The 13,505-nt window shown below is 38.2% G+C and overlaps 1 protein-coding gene across 1 annotated transcript in view; it reads left to right on the top strand.

Annotated features, from left to right (window-relative positions):
• The window catches only part of MAPK11 (mitogen-activated protein kinase 11), a 31,268-nt gene that overhangs the window by 15,761 nt on the left and 2,002 nt on the right, over positions 1-13,505 (top strand). Inside the window, exons 4-11 of the mRNA XM_057415835.1 lie at positions 645-756; positions 3,685-3,714; positions 3,848-3,895; positions 6,232-6,346; positions 6,470-6,541; positions 7,775-7,854; positions 10,235-10,313; positions 11,415-11,588. Coding sequence (XP_057271818.1) covers positions 645-756; positions 3,685-3,714; positions 3,848-3,895; positions 6,232-6,346; positions 6,470-6,541; positions 7,775-7,854; positions 10,235-10,313; positions 11,415-11,588 — 710 coding nt within the window. The remainder of the gene's footprint in view (positions 1-644; positions 757-3,684; positions 3,715-3,847; positions 3,896-6,231; positions 6,347-6,469; positions 6,542-7,774; positions 7,855-10,234; positions 10,314-11,414; positions 11,589-13,505) is intronic.

Raw genomic sequence — 13,505 nt, 5'->3', positions numbered from 1 at the left:
GCAGAAAAAATAGTAGCTAATATATTTTTGTCTCCATGGAAATTAGTGCCAAACACCTTTGACTCTGGGGCAAAATTGCACAAATAGAAACTGGGTATGATAGATGCATGCTTGTATCCTAGCACTGCTTTTGGAAAAGAGTCAACATTTCTGCAAAATTTGTCAGAAAATAAAGCTTACAGCAGGGCTTGAGAGGGAAGTTACAAAAGCCACTCTTTATTTCAACCAGTTCTATGTTCATTTCCATCATCAGATATTCCAGGGCCCTGCAGGTGCTGTAGTTTCAGTGCCGCAGGTTCCCAGTTTGATATTGTGTGAGGCTTTCTATTCATCTCAAAATATGATGCGTTCTCCCCTCACTGAACTGCTGTAGTGTGTCCCAGGGAAAACAGAGATACAAGTTTTTAATGTACTGTAATGATTTTTCTTTTTCGTTATATTAAATCTCATAGCTGTGATTCCATTATTGAAGGTCTTAGATGATTTAAGTGGCATAAACTATGGTGTGTGTTGGTAGAACATGGAAAAGGAACCTTCATGGGTGTATGTAGTTGCTCTAGATGTGCTGCTTTTAGGATTTAGATTCTGCCATTTGTAAATGAGATGTGTTTCTTTTTCTTCTGCTCTGTGTTTTATTTTCACAGGTATCTTGTGACAAATTTAATGGGTGCTGACCTGAATAACATTGTGAAGTGCCAGAAGTTAACAGATGACCATATACAGTTTCTCATCTATCAGTTACTTCGAGGTCTTAAGGTAACTGGCTATATGCAAGAGTTTTAGAGTCTGCAGCCAAAATGTAGTAGTGACTGATTTGTTGCAGTGACAGTACTTAACACTTTTTTTTTTTTGTCTTAAGACTTGCAGATAACAGCAATCATTGCAGAAATTACCAGATCATTTTTATAACCAGAAATACCCCCAAGCCTGCCAGCGTTTACGTGCATAATACATGTGAATACTCCCCTTGAACACTAACTTTAGATCTGTCTATTTAATTATTATTGGAGGAGAATCATTTGCTATATAGTGTCTCAAGTGAACATGTTGTGTAGCACACAGTGTGTGTTTTAGACACTTCACCTGTCACAAGAAGGTAGTGCAAAAACATTCTGAAGAATGTGAACTTGGTAAAGAACAATATGGCAAGTAACTCACATTTGTGCTTTGAAAGACATAAGCGGGTTTGAAAAACTGCAGCTCTCATTTTGGTAGGGAGCATGACATGGATGAAGAGATAACCAAGTTAGCTGGGTTCTTTGAGAAATTTCTGGAAGGAGAAGTGTATCTTAGCAATGTACAGTGCTGCACACAATCACCTAGGATTTAAGCTGCTCATAAGTTCATTGTTTCTTTTAATTGTATCAGTGAAAAGGTATACAGTCACGTAACAAAGGCAGTTGGCAATGAAACTGTTGCAAAATTTTCTTCCAAAAGAATGAAAATAGTTGTATTTTTTCTGACATTAAATATTAAAGTGTCTATAAAGAGCAGAAGATGTAGGAAATGTTTACCATTACAAGGTGATAAGCATTTCGTTGGACCAGTGTTGATTTTCACAGGAATAAACAAAAAGAAAAGAGACGGGTCAGCTACTTTAGTAGCTAACTTAACAGTAATTGATATTTTAAACATGGAAACTAACTCCATGTTTGAAAGCAAGCCATGGTAAGTACTGGCTCTGAAATATACTTTTTATATGATTTTCAGCAAGTCACCTTGTGCCTGAGACAGTAATTCTTATTCATGCATGAAGGTTCTGTCAACTGAAGTGCAGATCTCAGTGAATAAAAATTGCAGAACTGAGCCCTTAATTGCTTTGTCTCATTTACTTAAGTTAATAGCTTAATTAGGAAGATGGATTCTGGAGTTAATTATCCATCTTTGGAATTTTGAATATAAGGCTATGTTGTGTCAGAGCTAAATAATAGTAAGAGTTGTCCTCCAAAGTGAATGTTAATTTCTGTCTCTTATTTCCAATGGGGGAGGTTGATGGCGGCTCACCTCTTCTGGAATTGAAATTCTCGTGTCTCATTAGTTGAAGAACATTTGATCATATATAACTCCTCACTTACATCTATGCTATAGTCATTTCAACATGTATTTGCATACCTGAATAAGCTTTGGACTTGCTGGTAGGTGTGTTCAGCAGTACCGAGCACGGGCTTCATGCCCTGCAGAAGCTGTCTGAGCAGATGAAGGGTTAGTGTAGAGCTGCATAGGTTGGCAGACTCCTGACTAGCTGGTGGAGGACTGCTTGTGGTACTAAGAGCAGCTGTTGTCATCATCTCAACAGAGCAGGGAGACAGCTCCTTCTGTTGGAAGTAATGGTTTGGTTTCCTCTTCATTCAGCTGTGCTTGGCTGTTGTGAGGAGTACTCAGGGGTGGCCCTGCTTTTTTGATAAACAGTGCAGAGGTCTGGAACAAGAAGAATACCCGGTGTTTTCTTTGGGTTTTCCAAGTAGATATCTCTGCTCTTAAATAAAGGTGAATTCAGCTCAAGAAAATAGAAAAGAAGGCTTTCAAGGTCTTGCTGACCCTGGTCAGTAAGGTCATAGATAAATTTGCTGTTAATCCTAACAAGTGAATGATAGGCAGTTACAGAGTAAGCTTTTCTCAATCTTAAAGTTTTAACGTTTTACGTAGAATAGCAGAGGCACTAAATAGAATCATAGAATAGTTATGGTTGAAAAGGACCATAAAATCATCTAGTTCCATCCCACCTGCCATGGGCAGGGACACCTCACACTAAACCATCTCACCCAAGGTTTTGTCCGACCTGGCCTTGAACACTGCCAGGGATGGAGCATTCACAACCTCCCTGGGCAACCCATTCCAGTGCCTCACCACCCTTAGTAAAGAACTTCTTCCTTATATCCGATCTAAACTTCCCCTGTTTAAGTTTTAACCCGTTACCCCTTGTCCTATCACTACAGTCCCTAATGAAGAGTCCCTCCCCAGCATTCTTATAGGCCCCCTTCAGATACTGGAAGGCTGCTATGAGGTCTCCACACAGCCTTCCCTCCTCCAGCCTGAACAGCCCCAACTTTCTCAGCCTATCTTCATACGGGAGGTGCTCCAGTCCCCTGATCATCCTCGTGGCCCTCCTCTGGACTTGTTCCAACAGTTCCATGTCCTTTTTATGTTGAGGACACCAGAATAGCCACTGGAATACTGCTTTGGATCCCTGCTTTTAAAGTGGACCTGAAGTAATGCTGTGGCTTAGGTAGGTATTTTGGTCACTAACCTGTTGCAGGGTGCAAGTGTCACCCACATCAGCAGTCACAGTAAGTATTAAGGTGACTTAATATCACCTAGATGTCAACCATACTGCTCCCCAGCCACTGACTTCACTGAGTTGCTGCCTGATCAACATGGACATTCAGATAAGACTGGGACAAATTCCAAATTGGTGTGAAACTTTCAACAGAAGAATCACTGCAAGTGCTATCTTTTATGGTAGAATCTAGTCTTTGTGGTAACTTTTCTTGAAATGCCCAGTTCTGCATAAGACAAAACAAGGAGGTTTTGAAGTTCATCATACCCTGTTTGATCTGAAAATGTAATGACATGGGTCTTCTCTGTATATAAAACAATCTGGGTCAGAAGTGAAAAGATAAGAAAAGTGACTTGCACTTCACCTCTTACTTCGAATCTTACCTTTTTATTCCCTTTGTTTCACAGTATATTCACTCAGCTGGAATCATCCACAGGGTGAGTTCACTCATTGCAGTAAGAATGAACGGAGTGTGTCCCTCTGTGCATCAAGCGTGTTACTAAGACATAGTTATAATATACTTTAAAGGGTTAAAATCATACTTGACTAACTCCTTCTGCTGTGCTACAGGACCTGAAGCCCAGTAACCTAGCTGTAAATGAAGACTGTGAATTGAGGGTAGGTATCATGTTGTAATGAAGAGTGTTGTAAAAGCTCTCAAGAGGAGAGTTTCTGAGAAAACATTAGCTACTGGTTTTATTTCTGGTTCCATTAATTTCAACTGTTTGCGACTCTTGCTGTCTTGGCATAGAAAACCCACTTCCATGAGCACATGTTTTCTCCCAAATGTTAATTTAGTACGAACCCAAGTATCTTCATCCCTGGTTCCTCGCAGATGGTACATAGGCTAATGATTTGGCCCGTGAGTAAATACTGAGTATATTTGAAAGTTTGACCTGTGATATGTATCTGCATCTGCCATGCCTAGATGAAGCCTTGTAACAGCTTTCATTTTTATATTTATAGTATATACAAGCTTAATTAAATAACAATATGGAAACAGATACCAGTATTACCAGTTATGTTACCAGTTACAGGCAAAACCTCAACCAAAAAAACTCTGTAATCCACTCTTCTCAAAAGCTGTTTTAATGTACACAGGCATATAAATACATATCTTCGTGTAGCTGCGTTATATGGCATTATATAATAAGGATGGGACTCTGGAGAAGGAAAAGATGTCTTTAGCTTTCTAATCCTTTAAGCCTAAGAGTGAGAAGTTTATTATTTCTCCATGACAGCCAGAAACATCTTTATCCTTATAACTGAGACTATGATGTAATCACTTTATTCCAGCTGTGAGGGAGTATTTGGAATACAAGAAAAGATTCCAAATACTACAAGATCAGCAAAAAAACACAAGAGTGAATTAAGAGCAGTGCAGTTTGGTCCTCACAGTAATCTGGATCTGTGGTGAGAAATTACAGTTCCTGTTTGGTTTAGTGGCATACACAGATGCTCAGCAATTTTCATGATTATCCCTTTAATGTCTTCATGCATGTATGTTCAGCATCTGTGAAATTTTATGGGTCATCTGGTTCTGATCATGCACTCTAAAATGTGTGCTGTATTTTCATACTGTAAGTGAAGGAGACTTTTAATCTTTTTCGGGGTTTTTCTATTATTATGGTACCTGTGCATCTCCCTGCCTAGCATTTGTTGCGCTGCTCTTTGCCTTATTTGTATTTATAGCTTTATTTCCTCTGATACCAGATTACTTTCTAATAGAAAAAACTAGTGTACAAACAAAAAGAAAACAGAAGCAAGAAGGAAAATGTGTATGTACACATTTGATAGGAGGGATCAGCTATGATAGCTATTAAAGAAAAATATTACTGAAACCCTTATAAAAATAAAGGGAGTAGTGTTTCAGTTTTTATGCCTTGTTTGCCTCATGCTTTTATTTTTGCTTTCTTAAGAAATAAATAATGCTTTTAAAGTATATTAGAAGTAAAGATGTTAATGCATTATTTATTTTTCTTTAGGCTTTTTATATCTTTAAATTGGATTATAACTGATGAATTTTGAATGATAGTCTGAAAGTTTTCTTACTCCCAATGAAAAGGATTAGCCATCAGCTTATCTCATCACAGGAGGTTGCCACTGATCTTCATTCACATTTCTATTTGAAGAGATGCTAACTAGCTCAGATGACTGACTTAACAGCACTGAGGCTTAGATGGTACCCTTTCAGACAGCCTTAGTGTTACGGGTATGTTTTAGCTCCATAATTAGTGGGACACAGACTAATAAAAAAGCAGAAAGCAAAGAAATGAGCAGGAAAAATTTAATTAAAATAACTTCCCATCAATATAAACTTAGCAAAGGAGAGCATATGGAGAGAAACGTTTTGCTACCAACCCTGTGAGTAATATGTGTACCTAAACAGAGCTCCTTTGTTTTTTTGGTGGGGGAGTTCTGCCAAAACCAGATGGTATGTGATTTAAATCTACCTTGTTACACAGGATGTATGTTTCTTTCCCAGCAGCACTGGAATGATGCGTTATTTGGGTAAATGCTTAGACATGAGAGGGAAACAACAGAAATTCTGCAAATTTGTGATCAGCTCATGTGGTCTTTAAATGTTTAAATGGCCAGCGGCACTTGCCATTTTGCACAGCCATTCCCATTGTTAGTGCTTCATTTTTTATAGCAGCAGTGCTGATTTTTAGCAAATAAATGTCAGTGGAAGATTGAATTTGAGGCAAAATGTGAAGTTTGCCTTAGAGGACAAAAGGCCAGGCTCATCGCAGTGGAAGCAACTTTATGCAGACCCGTAGGCTGCAAGAGTGCAGCAGGGAGAGCAGATAATCTCGTCTGCAGAGTGCTGCTGGTTTACTTCACTAATAGCAAGGGGCCATGGATAAACTCAGAAATGAGTAACAGTACCTGTAACAAAAGTGAAAAAGGATTTTTAAAATCATTGTTCATTTTACTGTATTTTTATTCTGTAGATTTTAGACTTTGGTTTAGCTCGACAAACTGATGATGAAATGACTGGATACGTTGCAACAAGATGGTACAGAGCTCCAGAAATCATGTTAAATTGGATGCACTACAATCAGACAGGTAAACTTTGAAGGTGTACATTTTGCTCCAGCTGGATATAGTGATAGTTTTAAACTGAGAGGCAACTCTGTTTAAGAGTCTCTTCAATTCATCATACACATTTCTCTCTCTGTTTTTTGGCAGTTGATATCTGGTCAGTTGGATGCATCATGGCAGAGTTATTGAAAGGGAAGGCCCTGTTTCCTGGAAACGATTGTATCCTTAGCAATAAAACTTCAAATGCAGCTATAACAATACTGTCTAATTTTTGGTTTTTTTTCTAATTACTTCAGTGTTTCTGTGGAAATGTTTTTGAGCTAACAAACTAAAAAAGTAAACTGTTTTTGCTAATCTTTCAGTTTGAAGTATATGAGAGCTGAATACGAGACCCACTGGTAGGAAAAAAACCCATAGTAACAGATGTTCTAAACAATGAGTTACATTTATTCTTTGTTGTGTATCTGTATTTAAATAATAACCTAGTTACAACAGAGCAAATTTCTTCCACGTGTGTATCTTACTGAAATAACATAACCTTAAAGCTGCAGCTGAGTAAAGGCAGTATTTTTTGATCAGCTGATGTAGTTTCTCAGTACTCTGAAAACCTGCAAAAAGCAAATACTTTTGTTAAAACTAAGCCATTGCCAGGCGCAAAACAACATAACATCAGAATTGCCTGGAAAACTGTTAAGAGAGCTGAGAGACGAGGTCTCCCTGCTTACCTTTCTACTGTGCTCAGCATCATTAGGCTGTATTGTAACCACAGGCATTGTCCAGATGTTCATCATCTGGATGACTGTGCTTCAGACTGATCATATTATTCAGACTGGTATTATTCAGACTGGAAAAATCCATGCATTTAGTTTTCAAGAAATAAGATTATTTTTTTTGCTGTTTAAAAATATTGTCTGCAATTGTATGATTACATCCATTTCAATAAAGCTGTAATATAACCTTGAGTCTATAGGGAGTGTAATACATCTTACATTTAGGGCAATAAAAAATGCTTGTTTTTGAAATTCTAATCTTGACACTGATAAAAACCAGATTTTTAAAGCTACCAGATGAGAATTTGCCACTTGCCAGCCCTCAGATTAGTAATCTAGCCCTATCGTGCTATATTGTGTTAGACTGATCTTCAGCACAGGTATCTGAAACATATGTGTGCTATTAAAATTAAGCTTAAGAATATGCTAAATTGGGAACTAGAACAGGAAGGCAATATCTTGCACGTACCTTTCTCATGTACAGGCACACGTGAAGGATTCATATAATGCAGTAAAGAATGATACTCCAGGACTAGGCTTAAGTAGGTATGAATTGGTGTCCTTGCATGGACTAGGATGGAATTGTCTCACTGAAAGCTTTAAACAAGTATCTGCATAAAAGGTCATTAATTGTTTAAACCCAGAGGGACCATGTGCTGTTTATTTCCCTGAAATACTGCAGATATTGATCAACTAAAGAGAATAATGGAAGTTGTGGGCACACCCAGTTCTGAACTTCTGAAAAAGATCTCATCAGAACATGTGAGTTCAGTTATCTGGCTTTCTAGCATTCTTTTCTCTAATTGACATCATGTATCACTGATGGCGTTACACAGATCCTCTGATTTGGAAATGAGCAAACACGAAAATTGTCTCATTGCTGCTAGAATGCCACGATTAAAAGAATCCCATTCTTTTTAGAGGTATCCAAATGCCTCGACTCTCAGCTGGATTACTTTAGATACTTGTTCTCATGTGCTCAGTGTTTGAAAGGAGTTTTGCAATTGGTCCTGGTGAACTTTTAGTTTGCTGCTATACTTGTAATTAAAAAAAATAAAAATCAATTTTCTTCTCAGCTCAGAGCGTTATATTGTTATTAAATCTGATGTCTCTGTAACTTTTATGCTTTCCATTGCTGTAAAGGATCTAAATAGGAATATTTAGGAATATTGGAATCAAATAACGTGTTTATGTTCTTCATGAGTGCACTTATTTGGATCCCTAATTTGATTTGTATTTATTCATTTCTCTGAATCTCCTGTGAGGTCCACTTTCATGTTAACATCTATAGCTAACGGTGTGATTTTTAACTCTCCATATGCCTTCTTTAAAATAATAATCTGGTAAATGAACATTTTCCACTTCGTTTCTCTGCTAAAGCTATACTTAGAGAATTCACTTTATGCAATAACTGTGGATATCCAGCTGAGGAATGAGATGTGGTATTGATTGATAAAGGCAAGTGATGGGCACAGTGTAAAAAGTCAGATAAAAACAGCAGCACACAGATACCTTCTCACTGAAGTTGTTTTCTTAAACCTTTCTGCATACAGCTCACACTAATACAAATGGCTGGTTTTCAGCTTGTGTGTATATTCGTGGGTTTCCTTTGAACTTGCTAATGAATGCACTAATGGATTAAATAATCAGGACCAGCAGGAGAACCAGAGCAACGCTATGTCTGGAAAGTCCAAGGGAAACAAAACCTCACCAGCGCAGATCAACACACAACCCCAGAGTCTGTGGGTAGGCAGCACCTGGGAATGGCTGGGGCAGAAGAAGATCCTATCTTTTTTCCAGTAACATGTTCTGAGTGGTGCATACAGCTGTGTGATTTACCCACCACTAGTCAGTTTCTGGGTTTTTTGATAAAGCAGCTTAAATATTTACTGGAGATAGTGTCTGCTTTTGGTGAGCTATGGGAATCCCAGAGCTGTTTTACTGGGGCTAATTTATACCTTTAGAGTGTGGGGAGAACACAGAAACCAAGTTAACGAATGGAAGTGCTGCTAGGTCACCTCTGGGCTGCTCCTGCCTCCTTAGAGGAGCAGTGTCAAAGGAGATATATACCTTGCTTGGAGGTACTTGCCTCTTGCAAGGAAGTGTATTCTGTTCTTTTGTTCTAGTTCTTTACCACCTATTTTAGTCTTATTGCTTAGATATTTCTTAATGCAGCTTCCCATCCCAGACAATTTTTTCCATTCCTGTAACAGCAAGTTCGGAGGTTTTGTGTAATGCCAAGCCTATTTTCAGTCATAGTAGAGGATTAGAGAATTGAAAACTATAAGATCAACCTCATGGGATGTTTCAGCACAAGTTACTGAGCTGTTTTGTCAGTTTTTCATGTTAATGTGGGTTTAAATGGTGATTGCATTTCACTGTTTTTTTTTTTTTTTAAGGATTAAGTTTTGTTAAAAGACTAGCTGGGATTTTTATAGATTTGGGGACAGCCATTTGCCTCTTTAACTGTTCCATTTCAGAATTCCCTGTTCTGTCTGATCCCAGCATTCAACCTTTCCTCTTGCTGACCTGTCTACCACAGCCCAGAGATCCATGGCTTGTGTAATGTCAGGCTGCACACTGACGTTTGTGTGTCTGCTTTGTGGATAGGCTTTTCCTAGCTGAGTTTGGATGAGCCTTTCACAACCACAGTTGACAAAGCACACTATAAATTGTGTTAAACATCTGAAGATCTGTGTCCTGGGAGTGTCAGGATTTGGTTACTGAAGCTGCTGTTTGACAGAGGAGAGAAAAAAGAGAAGGGTGCAGATTGGATTATATCACTTTGCTGAGGGTAACTGAAAGATGAGTTAGGTTGCAGTTTGTGGATGAACCTTACAGGGAGCCTTATGTGTTGCCTGGGGTTATATTGCAGTGAGCCAGTAAGGGCAGGTGAAAAGATAAGTGCTAACACAAATACACACACAGTGTGAAAGATGGCTGTTTAAAACTCTCTTGCTTATTGTGCAATATAAAGGGCTGACTGTTTAAAACGAAGTCATATGTTATGGTTTTATGTAAACAAGGATTCCCATATAAGAAACATCCTAAAAATTACATCTGTTATTTTAGAGTTGATATGGTTACTGCTGAGCAAAATCTAACATCTGTGCATGTGGTTTGTATATCAATCTGTTCCTAGGCAAGAAAATACATTGAATCTCTTCCACATATGCCTCAACAGGATTTAAAGGCAGTATTTCGTGGTGCCAATCCATTAGGTAAGAAAGACTGATATAAACTAAATCTTTCACTAACATAAGAACTCAAGCCTTCCTTTGTTATACGATCCCATATAGTAATGATCAGGCCAGTGAGAAGAGCATTGCTTATTAACCTTTCATCCCGAGACTGTTTTCTTTTCATGAAGCCTGTGTCTTTTGTTTCTGGTGGAGATTACGGGAACCTCCTAAACAAAACCAGTCTGTGGATGAAAAGCAAAAGCCAGTTACATATAGCAGGAATAAATAAAAATACCATGGAGTCTAGACTGGAGACATCACTTCTGGCTCAGGAAGGCCATGAGCTGAATTGCTGACAAACAGAAGAATATACCGGGAAGTATAGCTGTTTGAATGACCCTTTTGAGTATTATTTCCTAGGAATACATTACACATTGTTGGACACAGGATACGAGGCTAGGCAGGCTTTTGGTCTGATTCTGTGCAATTGTTTTTATACATACTACATATTAAGGCAAATTCATGACAGTGCTTATATGAAAGCACTAAAAATCATTTTTATGTAATATTTAAGTACTAATTACGAACTTCCTATATAAACCAAATTTTGGCCTTACAGATTTCTCTCATTTCTATTATTCTGCAACTGTCAACTTCAAACATATTTGCTTTATGATGGATCCTGTAAAGTTGCTTTGGGGTTTTCATCTGATTTCATTGTTGCAGCTTATTAAAAGTGTAATCTCAGAATCACAGTTTTAAGTTACTTAAGTTTGTACTGATCAGGGTCAAGTTAAGCACATGATGCACAGCACAGGATATCTAACTTTAAGCACACAGAGATCTTTTCAGAATTAAGGCCTTGGATGTTTGAAGAGCTGAATCAGATATCAAACGGACTATAATGAACCTTTGTGCATACCACAAGCAAATCAGAAGCTTCCTTCACCTCTGAAAATTGTACTCATGGTATAACATCTTCAAAACTTATTTGTTACATTGCCTAAATTTTATGGGTTTGCTGGTAATGTTAACTGTGTTTCAGGTGAGTGAGAATAGATTGTCTGTGCACAGTTGCCTTCTCTTTTATTTCCAGATGGTCTCTTCTGGCTTCAAACCATGTTTCTCTTTTTCCCTTAGCTGTAGATCTTCTTGAGAAGATGCTTATATTAGATAGCGATAAGAGAATTACTGCCTCAGAAGCACTTGCCCATCCATACTTTGTACAGTATCATGATCCAGATGATGAACCTGAGGCTGAAGTGTATGATGAGTCAATAGAGAATAAGGAGAGAAACATAGATGAATGGAAAGGTAACAGGTTTACATGTCAGTTAATGCATGCAGTAGAACAAAACCTTACTTAAATAACAGTTTGCTCTGCTTCTAACCAAAGCAATTTGAATTCTTAAGCCTCAGGGTAAAAAAAGATAAATCCATGTGTGCTTGTGGGAGGGGAGAGGTGGAAAGGGTTGTTTTTCTGGATTTTGCTCCCTCCCTTTCTCTCCCACCTTCTATCATCTCCTCACTAGGGTCCCCATAGCAGGTTTAAGCTTAACTAAAAGCTGATGTTAGTTACCAGGTCACCATATATGCTGTCTTGCTTTTAGTTTCTTGATCGGATCTTCAGCTGAAGTGTCCTAGGGCAAGTGGCACTATTTGAGATTCTGGTCTAGCTTTGTTGAGAACCAGAAATTATTATTTTCCATGTAGAAATGTATTTTGTTGATCATTCGTTAGATAGACAGGTAGTTGGGATTAATAGATAAACCATGCTATTGATCCTGTTTGAGATAAAAATTGATTTTACTTGACAATGTCATCCCCAAACCCATCCTTGAGAAATACAGCAACAACCTTCTTTTATTAGTTAATTCCATGCTTGCATCATGATCATATTGCACTACAGTATCACAGAAGTAAGGTGGCTAAACATTAAATTTGCAAGTGCCCTGAAAAGTACAGTTCAATTTCATCATTGTCTAATGAGGACATATTATGCTAAAAATTCCTTACTTGACAGTTTAAATTGAGAGTAATGTTCTAGAAAACTAATAGTTTGTGTTTATCAATAAAGTCCTTTCATCGGCTTAAGATGAAGTATGTGCTCTATAAAATAAATGTTCTTCTGTTTCTAGTTGTATATTCTGTAGCTTTTACTCCAGAAAGGTTTGATAAAAATGTGTTAGTATAGTGGGTAGGTTTCTCATGAAAAATGCTGACCTCCCATGTCTCACACCCTTCCATTTGTACCATGTTTTATCCTGGGCATTGCAGGACAGACAAGCAGGCTAACTACAGCAAATACATCTTAAAGAAAGATAGAAGCGAGGTCATGGGTCTCTACAATAAAGCAACCTGCTAGAGCCCTGAAAAGGGTTTCCTAGAAGCTTACTGTGTCTGTACAAAGAAGGATTGGCTGGTATCACTTATTCCTTACACATGCTCTCCTCTGCTCTGCAAAACCTGGCAGCATACAGCACTGCCCATACATCTTGTTTATTGAGAGGCATGTTCAGTTTGCTGCTGTACTTACAAATGGGTGATTTGTTTTCTGCTACTCTTTCAGTTGACTGAGTCTTTAACAGGAAAGTTTAACAATTTCCGAGTCATGCAGCTGATTTCTGTTTGTGATGAAACTCCGCTGAAATTATTTCAGGAACAATTTCAGCTTAACACTTCATGAACCAAACTGAGCATGCGGAGGTGAATTCCCTAGGAAGGACAGTATCATATTTTTCTACAGCACTGTCCTAGCTGGAACTACAGGTCAAATTCTTCCTTTATACGGGGGGCGGGGGGGGAGGCCTGAAGCAAAAATCTCAATACTGGCACAGGACGTGCAGCTCTTCCTCTTGGCCATATTTTATCTTCAAGCCACATTTTATTTTCAAGCAGAGTATGTGCCACGTTTAAGTAAGATGATGTGAAAGGCGACCATCTGCATAAATGTTTGTATTATTGATGAAATAATGACCCAGTTTCTCAAGATGTCCGTTTTTCCTCTTTTTTCTTCAAATTAAAAGTCAGTGGCACTTGATCCCAAGAGGGACTGAGCCCCAAAGCAAAATGAGATTTCAGATACTTTGTCTTACACGTGATGATGCAGTTAAGAGATTCTCTGGCCTCCACTGCACACTGCTGAGGCTTGCAGCCCAAGCTCATAGATTTCTTTCTGCCATGTTTAATCAGTTAGAAAATATTTCACATTTTAGAGGCTGGGAGTAAGAT

Source organism: Pezoporus wallicus, unplaced genomic scaffold (genome assembly GCF_028554395.1).
Source record: "Pezoporus wallicus isolate ANWC-B61680 ecotype Strahan unplaced genomic scaffold, APGP_CSIRO_Pwel_v1 contig_6966, whole genome shotgun sequence".
Classification (NCBI taxonomy): domain Eukaryota; kingdom Metazoa; phylum Chordata; class Aves; order Psittaciformes; family Psittacidae; genus Pezoporus; species Pezoporus wallicus.
Note: the sequence above shows the minus strand (reverse complement) of the source record. Positions and strands in the feature narration are given on the sequence as shown.